The 20,637-nt window shown below is 43.2% G+C and overlaps 1 protein-coding gene across 2 annotated transcripts in view; it reads left to right on the forward strand.

Annotated features, from left to right (window-relative positions):
• Window positions 1-20,637, forward strand: part of DSCAML1 (DS cell adhesion molecule like 1) — a 361,981-nt gene that overhangs the window by 265,144 nt on the left and 76,200 nt on the right. For both annotated transcript variants that reach the window (XM_033919234.1, XM_033919235.1), the window contains 5 exons: window positions 4,910-5,109; window positions 6,930-7,026; window positions 12,629-12,757; window positions 15,774-15,941; window positions 19,033-19,103. In XM_033919234.1, coding sequence (XP_033775125.1) covers window positions 4,910-5,109; window positions 6,930-7,026; window positions 12,629-12,757; window positions 15,774-15,941; window positions 19,033-19,103 — 665 coding nt within the window. The remainder of the gene's footprint in view (window positions 1-4,909; window positions 5,110-6,929; window positions 7,027-12,628; window positions 12,758-15,773; window positions 15,942-19,032; window positions 19,104-20,637) is intronic.

Raw genomic sequence — 20,637 nt, forward strand, 5'->3', positions numbered from 1 at the left:
CTTGTTTTCTCTCCAGGTTTGTCTTTGGTTCTCCCGGACCCTCTGGTTCTCCCTTAAGGTTCTCTTTGGGATGCTCTGTGTGGTTATTCCTTGGGTTTACTGGAGGTTCAGTTGAACCTCTATTTTCACTGCTGATCTTGTTACGTTATTTTTTTCCCTTTTGTTATTGGAAAACCAATAAAAATATTTGAAATCGACAGACTCATGCATAATCAACGTACATATTATTTCCTGCAATTGATGATTAAGGCATTCTAGATCCCAGTCCCATACCTCAAGACCTGTGGTTTGGGCCTCTTGCCAAATAATACATTTTACTACCTAAAGTATTCTCTTGACTTGTGCATTGATGCCATCCTTAATCTCCTGAATGACCGCCTATATCTGAGAGAGTTTATCCTCAATTACTATAGTTAGATGGGGGGTTTTTTAGCTCCTGCATGGCTGCCTCATGGAGCATTACCATCAGGCTGGGTATCTCCAATGCCATCTTAGCTTGCCCAGATTGAGAATGATCCCAAGAGGATTTTGTCCTATAATAGGCACAACCCGCCTGCAAATTGCAAAATAAGACACTTCAAAGTAATTGGTATCTGGGGAGTAGTAGTGGATCCCAAAATCTGCTGAAATTATAGCATGATGGTTGCAGATTCAGGGATAGAGGCTCAGAGCTAGCTAATCCCTAGGGCGTTCGGTCAGACTGGTTGTATCACATGACGCCCCCCCCCCTGTGGGGGAAATGCTTGCGACTATTTTGGAGAGATGCATGCAATTTAAAGTATTCTATGCTTCATCCACACATGTATGTGCTCTACCCATGCTTCACCTATATTTTCAAAAGGATCAAGTTGGAGGGAAAACAACAACACAAAAGGTCATAGAACAATGACAGTGTAGTAGAGGCCACTGATTGAAAAACAAGGCAGAGCCAATTTCACAGGGAAACATCTATTTTAAAAGGTTTGGGTTTGTATGTAATACAGGAAGCTGCTGTTAGTATGCTGATATTTGATACTATATATGTGGCTGTTTGACAGATTTTTTGTGTGTTTCTCAATTCGGCATTCGGCATTATAGATTGACTCCCTGACGTTAGTATTCACTAAAACATAGGCTATGTTGGGCCTTTTAATAAAGTTGTTTCCCTGCAAAATTGGCTCCACCTTGTAGTTCCATTAGTGGCCTCTATACTGTCACTGTTCCACCTATACTTTGCCCATATGATAGGCGGGTACTTAGAGAATATTGTATAATCCAGTGATTCTTAAACCTGTCCTGGGGGACCCCCCAGCAAGTTGGAGTTTCAAGATATCCCTAGTGAATATGCATGAGTCAGATTTGCATATAATAGAGATGACAGGCATGCAAATCTGCCTCATGCATATTCATTAGGGATATCTTGAAAACCCGACTGGCTAGGGATCCCCCAGGACAGATTTAAGAACCACTGGTATAATTGGTTTTTTGTCATTTACACACATAGCTGTTGACATACATGTGCAAATTACTAAAATACTGTCATTTCCATGTGCATTGGCTACCTAAATCTACACAGCTATTAATAGAATTATCTCCATTGTAACTCATCTATTGTACTCATGATTGTAAAATTTACCAAATAAGAATTATTAGTTTCCTCTTCCCTCTATCCTCCAACATGTCTCATGCACACAAAGCACTTTTGTTTCTAAAGTCCTTACCACCGCTCTCCTGCTAAGAGAACAGAGCCAGCTCAGGCGATTGTTAATTGAATTACATCAAGGGAGGAAGCTATGAGGAACTGCAGCTCATTAAAGCCCCTTGTGCCCTATTAGAGCGACATGTTAGCTTTGTTGAGCTGTGTTCTCATATGTTCTTGCAAGATGCCGCTCCGCTAACTGGTTCTCTGTTGCACTCTGTGTGGTTTGCTCCATATAGAACTCTAGGCCACCCCCCTTCCTTATTCAGTACATACTATTTTTTTTTTTTTTTTTTTTAATGAAAGACATTTGTTTTGCTAAAGCAAGATTACACAAGATTTGGAATGATGTTTGAACCAAGAAAGATCAAAGCAGGACCCCTCATAGACAGCCAGCTCAAGGGACTGTAGCACCCTGATCCTGCTTTTGCATCAGCCCCCTCATTATCCAATAGCTCCCTTTCTATTCCAAGTCTCTCCTCCCACCACCAATGCTGGTGATAAAGGGCACCAAAATCCTGAATCCTAATCCAGCATCTCTCCCTACCCGCCCGCAGAGAGGAGGGTAGAAAGAGGGAGAAATGCCTGATTGGGATTTCGACACACTTTATCGCCAGTGCCCTGGGCCAGAGCCTCAGCTGATTCATAGATTGAGCTGGCCCTGCTCAGAAACTAGGGTTAGCGCTGTTTATCTCAGTGCTCCTAGGGCATGGTGATGGGCTTATGTAGACCTGAAGAGAATGGGGAGAGGAAAGTGAAGTGCATGCATGCCTGCTTTGTTTTATTTGCTGGTGTAAAAGTTCATTAAAGCTTTATTCCATGTCTTCTCTTTTACTACAAATTGAAATGGTGATGAAGCGTGACTGCTCCACTCCTCATCAGTGTCACTTCATTGTCAATATATCTGTAGAAGAGCTGAGATATCCTCTGGGAACCCTTCACCAGCAGCCTGCTGGGCTTCCCCGAGACCTCAGTGCTAGCTATGGACTGACTGAAGGGAGACAGGAAGTAAAAGATGAAATAAAGAGAGGAAGATCACTTTGTTTTCTTGATAGAACGTGCTGGGGAGAGGAAGAGAGGTATTTTTCTGAGCCAAGTCTTTAGGCCTCGTTTTTTGCTTTCATTATCTACTAGAACAGTGTATCTCAAACTGTGTGCCACAGCAGATTCCAGGTATGCCGCGAGATGCTGGTGAGGAGGAGAGGCGCTAGCGCCAGCTGATTGCGTACAGGACATGCCTCGCGCGGTGAGAGGCACATCCTGTAGTCTGTCAGCTGGTGCCAGTGCATCTGCTCCTGCTCCTCACCTCTCCTTCTGTAGCACATCCCCCACCGGTGGTAATAAGCTCAGGGTGGTGGCTGAAGGGCATCCGCGCGTGTGCGGATGTCGTGATGACATCACACATGTACGCGATGTCACCGCATTCACGGCCGAGCATTTCCAGGTGCCCTGCGACTGCGAGATTAGTGTTCCGCACCTTAAAAAGTTTGACGCACACTTTATTAGAAAGTTAGACTAAGAGGGGCCTCTAAACACTGAGGCCCCATGTTCAAAAGCTTTCTGTGCACATAAGACTGGTTAAAGCCAGTCTTACGTGTAAGCAAGGTCAGCCTCTGATTTTTCTTGGGGGCTTTTATTGATCCTGATAGCAGCCACTGAGAACCCTATGCACATGCATTAGAAGAAGCTCATTAATATTAAAATGATTACTCCGTGTAATGCGCACTTATTACGGGCAAAATTTTCCAGCAGGTCTGGAGCTGCCAGTAGCTCTTTGTGCATGTGTGCCCAGCGCATACGGTACACGCACAACAGCTGCACCCATTTTAGGTCCCAAAAAATAAACCCAAACCTGTAACATAGCTGGCAGCTTCTGCTCTTCTTCTGCCGGCTCAGCTGATTGCGGCTCTAGAAACTGGCAGGACTCTCTGGAGCTGCTGATCAGCTGAGTTGGCACAGGGAGAGCAGAGACATGAGCTGTTCGCAGCTCCGTTCTCCCTGTGCCAACTCAGCTGATCAGCAGCTCCGGAGAGTCCTGCCAGCTCAGGAGCCAATGATCAGCTGGGCAGAGGGACAGCAGCAGCTTACAGGCAGGAGGAAGGAGCGGTGACATAAGCCTGCAGGATCTACTGGGCCTGCTCAGAAGAGCTGTGCCTACCGATTTCCTCTTCTGAGCAAGTATCAGGCACAGTTCTCCCCCCCCTTTTTTTTTTTTTTACTGGGCTGCTCTACAAATAGCATGCAGATTTGCATGCCATTTGTGCTGAGCATAGCCCAGCAAAACAAAATCACTCCCAATCCGGTATTTTTTTACCGGGTTGCCGGAGCTTTGTGCATCCTAGCCAGAGTACTCTGCATGGCTTAAGTTGCAGTCCAAGGTAAATGTCATCCCAATGCTACCTCATATACTTCTACTTGTTGCCATTTTGTCAGGGACCAAAGATCCCTGCCTGCTCTTCCATCTCATCACTATAGTAAATGACTTTCACACACATTGCCCTACAATCAAATGCCCTCTTTTCCCATGCCTTCCTGTCCTGTTTCCTTCATGATAGTTTCACCTCCTACAAAGAGCATGTTTTATTGCCCCGGCTGTATATATTCATACCTTACATTTTCTCTCGGATTGACTTTGGCTATAGAGGGGGTTTGGAATGCAAAGTCCAGCAAGAAGAGAAAATATTTTGGAAAATGTGATAAGAGTATTCAGGCACTTGTCTGCTGTACTACTGTGAAAAAAAAAAAAAAAAAATCCCTCACTCTGTATGCCACGCAAGGTTCGCACTGTGAATTATGCAAATCTTTGATGGAAAAATATTCCTGCTCACATTCTTGAGTATAAAACCTTAGTCAATAATTCATACCTGTGTGGTGCAGACTGCAGGGTTTTTCTTCATTAGAACTTGTGCTGGGTGACTTGCCTTTTACATTTTATTGTATATCCTGCTTTAGTTTTAAGCATTGAAAAACACGGTTACTTCGCTTCTTTATTTTATGTTCCTGAGATGTTTAATAAAAGAAACAGTTCATGTCTCTCTCATCCTCTTTCTTGCTGACACTCGTCTCACTACTGGTTTCTATCTAGTTCTCATGTTTACCCTTTTTTCTCTCCATCTTCTTGTACATCTTTATCTCCACCCTCATCATCCAGGAGGATCTATCACAGTTTGCCTGTTTCCCATTCCTCCATAAACTCTCACTCCTGTCTGTGTTTTTGTGTCCCTCCGTCAGTCCCAGCGATGATCACATCTCATCCCAACACCACCATTGCCATCAAGGGACAAATGAAGGAGCTAAACTGCACTGCCCGTGGTGAGCGGCCCATTATCATCCGTTGGGAGAGAGGCGACACCGTTATTGACCCTGATCGTAACATGAGATATGCCATCACCACCAAGGACAACAGCGATGAAGTTATTTCAACCCTCAAGGTGAGAGCTGTAAAGTCCGGAAGGGACCTATGGATGGCAGTGTGACCAAGTCCTTTGAGATTTGTGTGTGGGGGGGGGTTTACATACAGGTCACGTTTCAGAATCTGGTCCTTAAATTATGTATTCAGTTTTCTGTACTGTTCTCCCAGGGGAGCTCAGAACGATTGACATGAATTTATTCAGGTACTCAATCATTTGTCCCTATCCGTCCCGGTGGGTTCAAACTCTATCAAATGTACCCGGGGCAATGGGGGATTAAGCGACTTGCCCAGGGTCACAAGGAGCAGGGTGCTGAGGCTGTAACTTTAACCTCTGTGCCACTCTAGAAATCATAATGTCGTAAAGGTGAGCCAAGTATAGGACAATCAAGCCATTGTGACATCATTGATGAGGTTTGCTCTCAGGCATTGACAGAATGAGGCATTATGACATCACAATACCAGCTCTGGTTACCAGAGACAGAAACTTCACACTATTTATTTATTCAATTTTATATCCCGTTCTCCCAGGGGAGCTCAGAATGGTTTACATGAATTTATTCAGGTACTCAAGCATTTTTCCCTGTCTGTCCTGCTGGGCTCACAATTTATCTAATGTACCTGGGGCAATGGGGGGGGGGGATTAAGTGACTTGCCCAGGGTCACTAGGAGCAGCGTGGGTTTGAACCCACCACCTCAGGGTGCTGAGGCTGTAGCTTTGACCACTGTGCCACACTCTCCCCTCTAGATATATTTTTTTTAACATCATATTTATTGAGTTTTGTGTTTTAAAAATACAGTCAATACTAACATCAAACAACAACAGCAAACAGTAGATGAGCAGGAACAGTCAGGTCTTTCGTGTTATTCCTTCATGGAGACCAACAGAAACCAAGCCCCCCCCACCAAGGAACCCACCCTCCAAACCACCTCCCCCCTGCACTCCAGTGTCAAAAGTTCAATAGAGAACTTCTAGCTCTATGGGACAATCATAAGAACATAAGAAGGGACCTATGGACCGCCGTCAACATCCGCCTCCACTGGGTCAGACCAGAGGTCCATCACGCCCAGTGGTCCGCTCCCGCGGTGGCCCATCAGGTCTATGACCTGTGAAGTGGTTCCTGATCATTTCTCTAACCTACCTCTACTTCTATCTGTACCCCTCAATCCCCTTATCTATCTGAACCTATCTAAACCTTCCTTGAACCCCTGTAATGTGCTCTGGCCTTTCACAACCTCCGGAAGCGCGTTCCATATGTCAACCACCCTCTGGGTAAAAAAGAACTTCCTAGCATTTGTTCTAAACCTGTCCTCTCTCAGTTTCTCCTGAATTTCCTCCACAAACCAGGGCCTCCCCACCGGGCATCCAAATATTCAAATTTCAACAAAGTGAACCATTCATTTCTCCACATAGCAAGGGTAGGCGCTTCAGCTTGGCGCCACAGCAAAAGAATAAGGACGTTTTTTGCATTAACATATTACCCCCTCTAGACAAGCCCAGATGAACCACTTGAGAAAAGAGCAGAACATCCGCCGTCAAAGGAATCTGCTTACGCAGAGCAGTCTGCAGATACAATGCTACAAAAGACCAAAATGTTTGAAGGCGCTCACAGGATCAAAACATATGAAGCAAGCCAGCAGGGGTGGACTGGCAGTTATGTTTTGCACAGTGCAAAGCGTATACTTTGCTATTTGAATATTGAGCTGCTGGTTTCTGGCATTGCCTCTGTGACTGTTGTGACAAGGTCAGACCCCCCAAGATACCTCTGAATGATCACCACCCAGATGTTTGTGTACCAGCTCTGCTACTATATATTAAAAAATGTCCTCATCTTTCCTCAGCTGAAGCCTGCAGAACGTGGTGACTCTGTGTTCTTCTCCTGCCACGCTGTTAACTCATACGGAGAGGACCGTGGCCTAATTCAACTGACGGTGCAAGGTACTGTGTCCTTTTTATCCATTACAGCGCTGCCCGTTGTACGGTTAGGCAGAATTGGTAAGGCTGATCCTACACAGAGCCACTTGGAGAAAGGATGTGTGATACTGGGGATTACTCCTGATGGCTGTTATAAGAAAACTGAATGTGAGCAACTGGAGCTATACCTGCTGGTTGCCCTGGAAAAGTTAGACAGAAGCAGTAAGAATCAATTATGCCTGTTAACTCCCTGATGAGGGCTGGATAGGAGGACATACTAGGGCAGAGATTGTGTATCTTGGCTGTCTAATTTATTTATTTAACCTGATATACGGCTAGATAGGCAGATGTTTTGATAGGGGAGGCTGGTGCCATGAATGAAACGTATACTGGGCAATAATCTAATTAAGAAGAATAGAGATGAGATGACCAAAAAGGTAGAGGAGTAGCGTGTATTTGAAAAACAAAAGCAGATAAAATGCAGGGGCCTGAAGAAGGGGGAATGATATGGATCATTTGGAAAGAGAAGATGGAACCTCTGTCCACATGGGTGTCATCTACAGACCTCTGATACAAATAGAGAAGCTGGACAAAGATCTGGTCATTCATATCCAGAAGCTGAGAATGAAAGAGGAGGTGCTTATATGCTGTGAGATTTCAACCTGCCAGATGCAGAATGGGATGTACCAACTGCAGAATCAGATAGAAATAGGGAGATCATGTACATCTTTCAAAGTGTTCTGTTCAAACAAATGAGGATGAAGTCCAGAAGGGAAGAGGTGATGTTGGATCTGGTACTCACAAATGGGGAAAGTGTGTCTAATGTCTGGGTGGGTGCCCACCTGGGCAGTAATGAATATTACACGATTTGGTTTGATATAAGAGCTAAAAAGGAGTGCTCCACACAAAAAAAGTTCTGGATTTCAAACATGTTGACAGTAAAATGGGAAAGTACCTGAAGAAAGAGCTGACAGAATGGGAGGATATCAGAGAAGTAGAAGAACAATAGCTGAATCTGAAAGGAGCTATAAAAATGGCAATAGATCATCATTTAAGGAAAGTAAATCAAAGCAAGAGAAAAAGGAAACTGATACGGTTCTCCAAAAAGTAGTTGAAAAATAAAGGCAAAAGAGATGACATGCATGAAATATAGAAGAACCAACAAGAGAAACACAGGAAAGAATATCAGATAAAGCTCAAAGAAGCAAAGAGAGAAATATGGCTGGCAAAATGGCTAGAAATGTAAAGGGAGTTGACTAGACTTTTATTAGCTATATTTGTGAAAGGAGGAGGACTAGAAATAGAATTGTAAGACTGAAGATGTGGAGAGTGATGAGGAAAAAGCAGACATGCTAAATAAATACTTCTGTGTTCAAGAATCCTGAAGAAAGACCACAATCAGCTGACAAAGGTATACATATATGGGAATGGAGTTGATATTGCACCATTCACAGAAGAAAGTGTTTATAAACAACTTGAAAAACTGAAGGTGGACAAAGCCATGGGACTGGACAAGATCCATCCCATCCAGCATATTGAGGGAGCTGAGAGAGGTTCTGGTGGGTCCTCTTAAAGATTTGTTTAATAAATTTTTGGAGATGGGAGAGGTTCCACAAGATTGGAGAATGGTGGATGTGGTCTCTCTTCACAAAAGTGGTGGCAGAGAAGAAGCCAGAAACTACAGGCCAGTAAGCCTCTCTCAAGGGTTAGAAAGGTAATGAAGATGCTACTGATGGAAAGGTTAATGAACTTCTTGGAATGTAATGGGTTACAATAGTGTCTCGCAAACTTTGTGAAGCCCCGGCGCACTAAACGTGGTGGATGCAGCTCGAGGCATTTGGAAGTAAGTGGATGTTGACACGATTATATCATGTCAACGTCTGTGAATGCGCGAAGGTCCTCCAGACTGGGCCCTGAGCCACTAGTGGAGGATGCTGGAAGGGAAGAGGTGTGGAAAGAAGGAAAAGCACTGATGCTAGCTGACTGCCTATAGGATGTGCTTCTCGCCGCAACCAGTGCCTCTCTCTCCTCTTGAAGCACACCTGGAATCTTGGGCCGCGGTACACAGTTTGCGATACACTGGGTTACAAGATCTGAAATAACATGGTTTTTATCAAAGAAAAATTAAGCCGAACAAATCTGGTTTATTTCTTTGACTGAATGATTAAAGAATTGGCTTGAGGACACACTCTAAATGTAGTCTACTTGGATTTCAACAGTCTTTGACACAGTTCTTCATAGAAGATTCATAAATAAACTCAGTGTACTGAAGTTAAGACCCAAAGTGGTGAATTGAATTAGAAACTGTTTGACTGACAGAGGGTGATGGTAAATAGAACTTGCTTGGAGGAAAGAAAGGTGAACAGTGGCCTGGGACTACACTTCTCCCTCCGAATCCGTGGTTTCAGTATCTGCGGATTTGGTTATTCGCGATTTTTTTTTTTAATCGATTTTAATTTTTTGGGGCTATTTTTAAGCGCTCTGAGACTCCCTGGAACCGTACCTGGTGGTCTAGCAGGCTTTCGGGGCAGGAGCAATCTTCCTACACTCCTGCCCTGGGCAGATCACTCATAGGAAATGGCTGCCGTGAGCTCCCGTTGTAGTGTCGAGAGACAACGGGAGCTCAGGGCATCCATTTCCTGTGAGTGATCTGCACGGGGATTCCGGGGGAAAGCGGGAGGTGGGTCAGAACCGGCCCGAATATTATTCGCATTTTTAATATTCACGGGCCGGCTCTGCCCCTAACCCCCGTAAATATTGAGGGAGAAGTGTAATTCTATTCACTACTGTTTATTCATGAGCGGCATTGCCAAACAGAAGGAAAGATTTTCAACAAAGTGGACACTCTGGAAGGAGTGTACAACATGAAAAATGACCTATAGAAATGAGAATAGACTAATGTTTAGTGATTAAAATTTAATGCAAAGAAGTGCAGAATGATGCTTTGGGGAGTAGAAATACAATGGATCTGTATGTGATAGGGAGCAAAAAGCAAACTGGGAGAGAGACATTGGGTTGCTAGTCTCTGAGGATCTCCAGACAGTGAAATAATGCAGTAAGATGGTGACCATAGCCAGAAGCATACTAGTCTGCATAGAGGCAGCTTGTACAATGGGGGTACAGAGAATAAGGCCTTGACACTGTCCTCTAGGTAGTTCATACTCTATATGTGCAGCATACTTTTTTTCCTGTGAGGGGAGAAGAAAAACAAGCATGGTATACTCCTTCCTCTGGGAGTGAGGGTCCAATACACATGAAGCCTGTTCTCTCTTCCTGATGGGTGGGGGGTCTGCATAGTAGATTTTTATCTCCTAGAGAGGGTCTAAATCAGTGATTTCAAACTTGCGGCCCGCCAGGTACTATTTTGAAGCCCTTGGTATTTTTATCATAATCACAAAAGTAAAATAAAACAGTTTCTTGATCATATGTCTCTTTAGCTATAAATGATAATATTATTATTAATAGAGAATGACACGGTGAAAAAATTGGTCCCCGTCACCGCCCCGTCCCCGTCTCACCATCCTCTGCACCGCCCCGTCACCGCCATTCCATTCACCGCCCCGTCACCGCCACTGCCATCCCATTCACCGCCCCGTCACCGCCACTGCAACCCCATTCACCGCCCCGTCACCGTCACCGTCGCATACATAAAAGCCTCAAACGGGTACGATTTTATATAATTTTCTTTATTTACGTTTAAAGGAAACATTCTGTAAAACTTTAAAACTTAGTTAAATATTAGTTAATAACTATACAAAAACAAAACACGCAGAGAAAAAATTAATTAATATAAATTCTCAAAACTGACACATTTTGATCACTAAATTTAAAATAGTTATTTTTCATACAATTTTTCAATCACTAATCTTCCACCACCCCTTAGGTACAATTATTCCAAGGAACCCCAATGGCCAAAATTAGAACCCATGAAGGGACACAGAGCGTAGAAGTCTGCTTGGTGTTCTCTTTAAGTCTCAACTACTGGAGTTGCCATTGAAGCATATTCTAATCTGTCTTGCCATACATGAAACACACACTGTAGAAATCTGCCTGACTTTGTTCTAATGTTCCAACTACTGAAATTGCTGTTGAAGCCCTATCTAACACATCCTAATCTGTCTTACCACACATGGAACAAAGACCATAGAAGTCTGTTCAACACTGGCCTTACTGTAGTTCCTCACAGCCAGATAGATTCCTATTTATATAGACTGTCTCAGAAAATATATACAGAGCTGAATTCATCAGGACAAAAAGAAACCTGTTGGTTCATACTATGAAGTCTGTTCAACACTGGCCTTACTGTAGTTCCTCACAGCCAGAGTCGCTGTATAAGCAGTGCTGCAAGTCTCCCCTCCCCCCAGCGATCACGGCAGGAGGGCACCCAACCCCTCCTGTAGACCCCCCCAACGGCCCTCCCGACAATCGCAGCAGAAGGGTACCCAACCCCTCCTGCCGGTCCTCCCAATGGCCTCCCCTAAGATCGCCGGCAGGAGGGTACCCAACCCCTCCTGCTGGACCCCCCCCCCCAACGAACCCTCCCACCCCGGAACCCCCTTAGTCTTACTTTCCAAGTTGGACCGGACAGCTCCTCGCTCGTCTGGCCAGCAGGCCTGCCTCCGTCCAAATGAGGCGGGCCCGCCCCTACCCTGCCCAACCCACAGGATCCTAGGGCCTGATTGGTCTAGGCACCTAAAGCCACTCCCGCTATAGGAGGGGCCTTAGGTGCTTGGGCCAATCAGGCCCTAGGATCCTGTGGGTTAGGCAGGGGAGGGGAGGGGCGGGCCCGCCTCATTTGGACGGAGGCAGGCCTGCTGGCCAGACGAGCGAGGAGCTGTCCGGTCCAACTTGGAAAGTAAGACTAAGGGGGTTCCGGGGTGGGAGGGTTCGTTGGGGGGGGTCCAGCAGGAGGGGTTGGGTACCCTCCTGCTGGCGATCTTAGGGGAGGCCATTGGGAGGACCGGCAGGAGGGGTTGGGTACCCTTCTGCTGCGATTGTCGGGAGGGGTTGATCTGACAAATGAGGAGCACGGTGAAACACAGGTAAATAGCGGTTTCTAGAAGGGGGTACATTGGCCCGCGGGGACAAACCTGTTCACCGTTTCTGCGGTCGGTGAATGGCCTTGTCCCCGTCACCGCAGCGACTTCTATTTTTCTTCCCCGTTTTCGGCGGTGACCCGCGGCTTAAATGCGGTGGCCGCGGGTAAACCGTCACCGTGTCATTCTCTAATTATTAAGACTTAGCCAAAAGGAAAGATTTAGAAACTATAGAGTTTTACCTCATGCAAAATTGTCATTTCTTTAATAAGACATCAACTATTTTTTCTGAGGCCCTCCAAGTACCTACAAATCCAAAATGTGGCCCTGCAAAAGGTTTGAGTTTGAGACCAATGGTCTAAATTGACCCACATTTGAGGGTGGGCCTTGACATTAATTAGCAGCAGCATCCCCCAAAGCTTTATGTCCTGGGCAGCTGTTCTGCTCATCCCTCCCTAGTTACAGCCATGTGTGGGACAGGAGCTCTTACATGAACCCTGGATTTTGTGCCATGTGGTAGAAAATGTTATATGAATTGCACAAAGAAGTGGTTTTTATGTTGACCTTGTTTCCCTGTCCTTCACTCCCAGAGCCCCCAGACCCCCCAGAACTGGAAATGCGTGAAGTGAAAGCTCGTAGTATGAACCTTCGTTGGACTCAGAGGTTTGATGGTAACAGCATTATCACTGGATTTGACATTGAATACAAAAACAAGTCAGGTAAGAGCTTGCAGGTAATAATAATAATAATAATAACTTTATTTTTGTATACCGCTATACCACAAACAGTTCAAAGCGGTTTACAGGGGAAGAGACTGTACATGTACAGCGAAGAAACAGAGAGTAATTGTCAAGTTTTCAATTACAAGGAGGGACAGGAAAAGGAGGAGGGATGGTTCGAGTTTGGTAGTTTGGCCGGGAGGGAAGGGGTTAGAGAAATTTATCAAAGAGGTATGATTTGAGAGATTTCCTGAAGGATAGGTAGGATGGAGCATATGAAATGAGGGTGGTCAGGCAATCATTCCATCTGCCAGGTAAATGTATCAGTGCTTAAATATAGATGTCTCGGCATTAACCCCGTCATGTTATTCAGAGGACTAGCACTGATTCAGTCAGTTTTGCTTTGATCTGCAGGAGGCATTTTTCAGGTTACAGGTTTATTAAGCTTAATATACTATCTTGTTACCAAATGGCAAATTCAGTGGTGTACAATCAAAACCAAATATAGAAAGGCGGAAAAGAACTCCATTAACATAGGACAGCACCCCACCAAAAGCCATCCTTCAGAAACATTTTAGTAAGCTACCTCATTGTTAAAAGAATCTAGCCTGGACACGTGGAGAGGCATTTTCAAAACATACATCTAAGTCCGGTTTGGATATATGGCGCTAGACATCCAAAGTCAGCAGTAAGAAAATGCCTATTTTCCAAAGGCAAACCACCATAAGTCTAGAAATAATTTTATTATTTTTTTTTTAATCCTCTTTCTGGACGACCAGGCCATTGGGACGCCCAGACTGCCAGAACATCTATCTTTATACCACATTTTCAACCAAAATTTCAGACACGTTTAGGGGGATGTTATCAATGTGGCCTACTGTTAACTCAACTTGTGGTAAAATAACCCGACTTATTTTGGCAAAGGGTCCCATTTTATACAATGACACGCTATGCTAAAATATCCCAACTTGTGGTAAAATTATGGTAGCCCTCATTGATAGATTCCCCTTTTAATGGTTGTAGGTGGAACTCCTCAGAGGATCTCAATGGTTGTATGGATTCATACTGATCAGTTATGCCTTTAAAGTAGCTGGGTCTTCCAAAAACAAAGCTTTAAAAATAACAGTCAAGGCTTTAAATTTTACACAGTACAAAACAGGACGCTCATGCAGCATGTCTATGGGAGATGATAGGGGGTCCGATGCTTTAAAACCTAACAAAATTTTAACTGCAGTGTCCTGGACATAATGTAGCTTGGTCAGTTGCTCCTTATTAAAGGTAAGAGCTTGTTTTGTGGAAGCTGAGTTTCCTTTTTATTGGATCAATATAAGAATTATTCAAAACAGCATACAATTTACATAAATTCTGTTAAAGGTATTGCACCCTGCAAAGGATTCAATTTTCTTCTGGATCAAAGGGATTACTGGAACTCTGCATAAGGACAGCGGGGGAGGAGAAGAGTAATTTCTTATTCCACAGCTTTAGGGTAAATTTGTGCTCATATGTGCTGCCTTAAGCTGGTTTTGGGATGAATTATAAACTGTGTTGGAAAGGAAATATTCAGATATGCCACCAAAAGGGTTCTTTAGTTGTACGCATATAGAACGCTGATGATTTTCTTTCAGACGATATCACATTACCAAGCTGAAACCTTTTTCAGAAACGCAGCTGTAGTGAATGATGGAGGCCTTCTCTTTTAGAAAATCAATACCAAGCTTGAGTCTTTGGCAGGACCTGGCCACTAGTATTCATTCTTTAAGAAGGGTAGACAATGCAACCTATGCAGTTGCTCTCGTGTACCAATGGTGGGGTGGTGAGAGTGGTCCGCTCTAGGTGCAAGCAGTGGAGGGATGCATGGAGCAGTTGCAGGTTTGCAGTTCACATTCATGCAGCCATTGGCTCTGCCAGCCCCACCCCCTATGACATTAATTTCTTGTTCTGAGAAAGGGGACTGACAGAGCCGACACCATGAGCATGCAGACCACAACCCTAAGACCACTACACACACATGCCCCCCACTGCCTGGAGGAGGGGGTGCTCCAACCTAGGTGACTACCAAGTAAGGTACACCACTGATTAGTTGGATGCCAAGAGGGCAATTCTATAAGTGGGTACCCCCTTTTATGCACATTGATGCCACCCTGTGAGAGCCTATTCTATAACAGAATTTGGGAACCCAGATTTCATTATAGAATGCTAGTGTGACCTGGCATCCATGTGTATAATATTTATATGCCCCCCAGTTACATCAGCCATAGACTTGGCATAACTACAGGCATGTAAACGCTGCCATAACTTGCATTATTCTGTAAGTTGTATGCATAAGTGGCAGCACTGCCCATCATCCATGTGAATGCCCTCTTGCACTTATGCCCTGTGCCACTTGCACACACTCTTACAGAATAACACACATTTTTCCCTTGCTATTATTTACCTGCAAAAGTTCTGGTATTCTGTACATTTATGCATGCAAGTAGCATGCAAATGCAGGTGACTAGTTGTTCAATTGGCCTTTTAAATCCAGGGTTGCATCAAAAAAGTGTCTGTTAGATGCTCCCTTGTTTCACCAGGTCTGTCCGAAGGAAGGTCATTCAAGAATGTTTTTTATTGTCAACAATGTGGAGCAATTTCCCTCTAGAATTATGCCAGATGATTTCTTTGCTCATGTCTGAGAGGCAGCTAAAGACATACTTGTTTTGAGAGGCATTTTCTAAAACAACTAATTGAAAGAAGTGGGCAGGCAAATGTATGATGTAATGTTTTTATATGTTGTGATTTTTTTTTTTCCAGAGGTTATTGTATTGTGTACATTTTTATAATTTATGTATGTTCTTTTGTAACCTGCTTAGATAGGTATCATAACTCAGGTTATAAATGTGATAAGTAAATAAACCTTAATGCTCCTTAGCCAAAAATGGGTATAACCCAAATATGAGTCGGTTAAATCCCCATCCCTCAATTCATACTGCTGGGGGGTGTTTTTTTCCAATGGTGCTTGTCTTTCTCTGAATTACAGAAATTTGGGACTTTAAGCAAGCTACTCGCAACATCTCTCCCACCATTAATCAGGCAAACATTGTGGATCTGCACCCAGCCTCAGTATACAGCATCCGTATGTACTCATTCAATAAGATCGGCCGAAGCGAGCCCAGCACAGAGCTCACCGTTAGCACAGAAGAAGCAGGTACTAAGTCTTCCATAATCCCCTGTCCCCTTCCCCTTCCTATCTCTCTATCTCTCTGCTGTAACAACACTATCAGCTCTAATTTTCATTGACCAGGAAAAATTCTCTGGAAATTCATCATATCCAAAGAGAACCAGGCTGTGTGGAGTTTGAACTGGCATGAAAATGGTCCATCTTACCATTGTCAAGAGTGTACTATTTGCCCAATAAAAAAAATCAGGATTCTCAATAAAAAGATGAGGATGGTAGACCACAGGAAAATCCTTTGGATGTTACTGCTTTATTGGAACAATCTGATAGAGAGCTGGCTAGTCCAGCCACTCTCTTACTGACTGTAGCTTTGGCTCCAGACAGAGATTGGATTCTTAAACTTTTCTTTAAAAATAGATCCAGAGATTTCCTTGGCTTCCATATTCAAGTTTTTCCTGATGTTTCGAGAGAAACTCAGAAAAGAAGGAGGAAATTTTTATTGTTAAAACCAGGTGTGACCCAGATGGGAGGATTATTTTTTCTTAGATACCCTTGTAAGTGTGTAATTAGGTATAATTCCCTCAAATATATTTTCTTTGAACCGTCTCATTTGACTGCTTTCCTCTCCATGAAGCGCCTTGAAAAAGGAGAAACATCGGTGTCTTAATTAATTAAGCTCTCTTTCAGCACAGATGACGTGTTTTGGTTAATTTTTGTTATTTGTACTATATTATTCCTAATTCCTTAATCCTGGATCCACTGTTGAGGACTAGTGTACGATTAAGTTGGATTTATTACCTTTTATGTAATTTTGGTTTATTTTCAAGTTTGAGAATAATCAATGATATGTTTTCTTGATTGCACTTTTCTGTACAAGATTGTATGCTTGTTAAAATTTCAAAAATTTATAAATAAATAAATAAAAAAAAAGAAAATGGTCCATCTTCAGGCTGCAGATGTGAATGTTATTTTATGGGGCTATACGGTAAAGCTGGAAATAAGAGGTGTAAAGACTTTCCCAAAAGTTCACTTTTCCATTAAGATACCCTGGACTGCCCAGCCATTCTAGGCAAGGAGAGATGCCTGCATTGCAAGGGTTCTGGTCCACTGAAATGCTTAAGAAATTGGCCTCAAGGTTCCAGGAAAATGACAATAGCCGAGCAAGTTCCACTGTGCTTGATTTGTGTGTTTGTGCAAGCACTCACTGCAAGGTTTCTGATTTTACTGAAAGAAGAAGAAAGAAACATTTTGGAAAATAAGCAGGCATTTGTGTAATAAAATGGTGATAGTTCAGGCAGCAGGAAAGGCTAGTTTTTTAAGTGACCAATTAGAAAGCAGCTAAGGCCCATCTGACCAGTTAGAATACTATTGTATGTATGTTGTATGTTCATAGGCAACTGAGAACAAGGCAAGTTAAAACTAAGGTGAAATTCTTTTTACTTTGTTTAATTTCAGTGACGCTGTACACCTTCAAGTTTCTGTTGCTGCTGATGAATGGATGGAGGGGAGGGAAGGGAGGTTATTGAGAGAGAAAGTAGACCCCAGGAAAGAAAGAGAATGGAAAAGGAAGGGAAGGAAGAGAAGGAGAAAGATGTTGGATCTGGTGGGTGGGATGGAGGGAGATTATCAGTCCTGAAGGAAAGAGGGTTGGGATTTGATATACTGTCTTTCTGTGGTTATAATCAGAGTAGGTTACATATTATATACAGGTACTTATTGTGTATCTTGGATAGTGGAGGGTTAAATGACTTCCCAGAGTAGGATTACCATATGGCTTCAGAAAAAGGAGGACGGATTGAGACATCTGGGTTTTACTTCCATTGAAAGCAATGGAAGTAAGTAGGACAGATTGAGATATCCGGGTTTTACTTCCACTGAAAGCAATGGAAGTAAGTAGGACAGATTGAGATATCCGGATTTTACTTCCACTGAAAGCAATGGAAGTAAGTAGGACAGATTGAGACATCCGGGTTTTACTTCCACTGAAAGCAATGGAAGTAAGTAGGACAGATTGAGACATCCGGGTTTTACTTCCACTGAAAGCAATGGAAGTAAAACACAGATGTCTCAATCTGTCCTCCTTTTTCTGGAGCTATATGGTAACCCTAGCCCAGAGGAGTCACAAAGAACTGCAGTGGGAAATAAATAAAATGCATTGTGCAATTAATCATTCTTTTAACTTTTATTTGAAATGAAGCCTTAATTATATATTTCCCCCCCTCCCATGGTAGTGACATGATTCCTTCTTGTCCATTCCAGCAGTGTCTCATTTATATGACTGAAGTTGATTCATGTATTCAAGGGCTGCCACAGGAGAAAATTCATTCTATGGCTTCTTGGTCTCTTGCCTCAATAACAGAATATCTTTGCGATAGATGGACAGATCTGACATTAAAGGCCTGATTTACTAAGAGTTTTCACCCATTCTATGTCTACGGAGGAAAGAAGCTTAGTAAATTAGGCCCTAAAGGAGTTTAGGGGTTTTATTTGTGAGTGAGGCCTGGAATTTCTGAGGGATTACAATGCTTTTTGAAGGTTCACTTATTAAAGGGAGAGAACTGTCCCTGGTGCTGAAAATAGATCCTACTTTAGAATCCCAAAGCTTTCCTGGGCTGCAAAATCTGTACATTTCCCAAAGTAATACATTTGCTGGTAAAGAGGCAATGTATAGAACAGTAACAGTAACAGAAAAAATAAAATTACAGAGAGGACAGTTTCAGAATTTTGGAGATGTTTGATATAGTCTCTGATTAGGTTGTGCTGGTGGCTGGATCTCTCTCAATAGGGATATCCTAAAAACCTGGTCTGTTTATGGCCCCCAAGGACTGACCTTGGACTAGTCTGATCTAGATCCTCCTGTAGTATTAGCATTGCTGCCTTTTCATAGGCTGTTATGGCATGGCAGTTACTATAAGTGAGAGAAAGACAGAAGCTTGCTTCGGGGCACACAGGGAGAGATGGAAATACAATTAAGACATCTGTCTCAATGTCATTTCATCTAGCATCCTACTGCCCCCACAATATGTACAGTGTTTACAGAGATCTACTAGCCTGGGGGATCTCCAAGGAACGAATCTATAGAGTTTAACAGTATCCTGCCTTGTGCTCTTTTTCACAACAGCTCCTGATGGACCTCCCATGGAAGTAACATTGCTGCCGATGACATCACAGAGTATACAGGTCACATGGAAGGTAAGAAGTATGAAACAGACTTTTTTCATCTGTGCAAGATGTTGTCTTCTAGTTTGAGGTGTAATATTTAGTGGGCTTCTATTTGGGTACAGTTGTCCAGATAAATTTTAACTAGCTATTCAGGGGACTTAATCATGTAATTCCAGTTGCTGAATATAGCTGGTTAAAATTATCCCACGAAAGTAATCTGGATACCTTTAAGACAATTAGAACTAGATTCAGTAACTGTCACCCAAATATGGGCACCCCCAAAAAATCCACATAGAATGCTATTCTATACTTGACACTCTGAGCTGTGTGCCAATTACAAACAGCGCCGTTATTGGCCGGCGCTTCCAAAAACGGTGTCAGTCAGGCAACAGCACCGTTTGTTGAATTGCAGCCACTGTCAAACATAAGCACCGAATGTTAGGCCAGGGTTTAAAAGGTCAACACTTCCAGTGCCTATGTTTGACGTGAATCATGTCTTAAGGAGGCACCTAAGGTCATTTCCAGCATTAACCACGCCTACTTCAACCTTGGTCGCCCTTAAGCACCTCCGTAGACGTGATCATGGTGCTGTTTTAGGAGGCACTGGTGAACGCCTGCATTTTTTTCATAATTTCTTTTTAATTGTTTTTAAATGACACAGTCAGAGTGCTGGGCTCAGGGTTATAAGAGTCCAGGCCCTCAGCTGCTTTTGTTCTTATAGTGGAGGGAACTGTTTTACTTTGGGTTTCTAAGATTTTCGGTTGTGTTTTTTTTTGCTGTAATATGTTTCTGTTGGTATTATGGGTCTCTTATACAGCTGTTTTATGAGGTTGAAGATCCCCCTTTTCATTGTGGTTCTCCATTCCTGTACGTTGAACATCTCAACTAGTATATATTAAAAGACATACAGAGTGTTAGGATCCTGCTTGTTATGTAGATTATGGATTATATGGATCACTCGAGACTGTACTTTGTACTTCGTTAATGTTTGTTAATTAACTGGGTTGACATCTCTGTATGTTGATATAGTGGTATGGGGGGAGGGGGCAAAGGAAAACTATATATGTCATTATGCTGAAAGATATTGGTTTCTTACAATATACTGGTACTTTGGACTGGAGCTGTCATTGTACTTTTGTATGTTTTGTATTTCTGTTTATTCTGCAATAAAACAAAAATTTAACGTAAGTGATGCGGTCAATTACTGTGCCGATTAAAAACAAAACAATTAGGGGAGTATGTGGCGCAGAGCTTAGAGCTATAGCCTCAGCACCCTGAGGTTGTGGGTTCAAATCCCATGCTGCTCTTTGTGACCCTGGGCAAGTCGCTTAATCCCCCCTTTGCCCCAGGTACATTCGATAGAGTTTGAACCCACCGGGACGGATAGGGACAAATTCTTGAGTACCTGAATGTAAACCAATTAACTTAGGCAGCGGTAGGACACCTATACCGCCACCTAACTTACAGCGCACTTTTGAGAATTTGGGCCCGAATGCCGATATCCACACCAAACTTTGGGCACGAAGATTTACGCCAACTGAAACTTGGCATGCATCCTGACTAG

Source organism: Geotrypetes seraphini, chromosome 13, assembly GCF_902459505.1.
Source record: "Geotrypetes seraphini chromosome 13, aGeoSer1.1, whole genome shotgun sequence".
In the NCBI taxonomy this organism is placed as follows: Eukaryota; Metazoa; Chordata; class Amphibia; order Gymnophiona; family Dermophiidae; genus Geotrypetes; species Geotrypetes seraphini.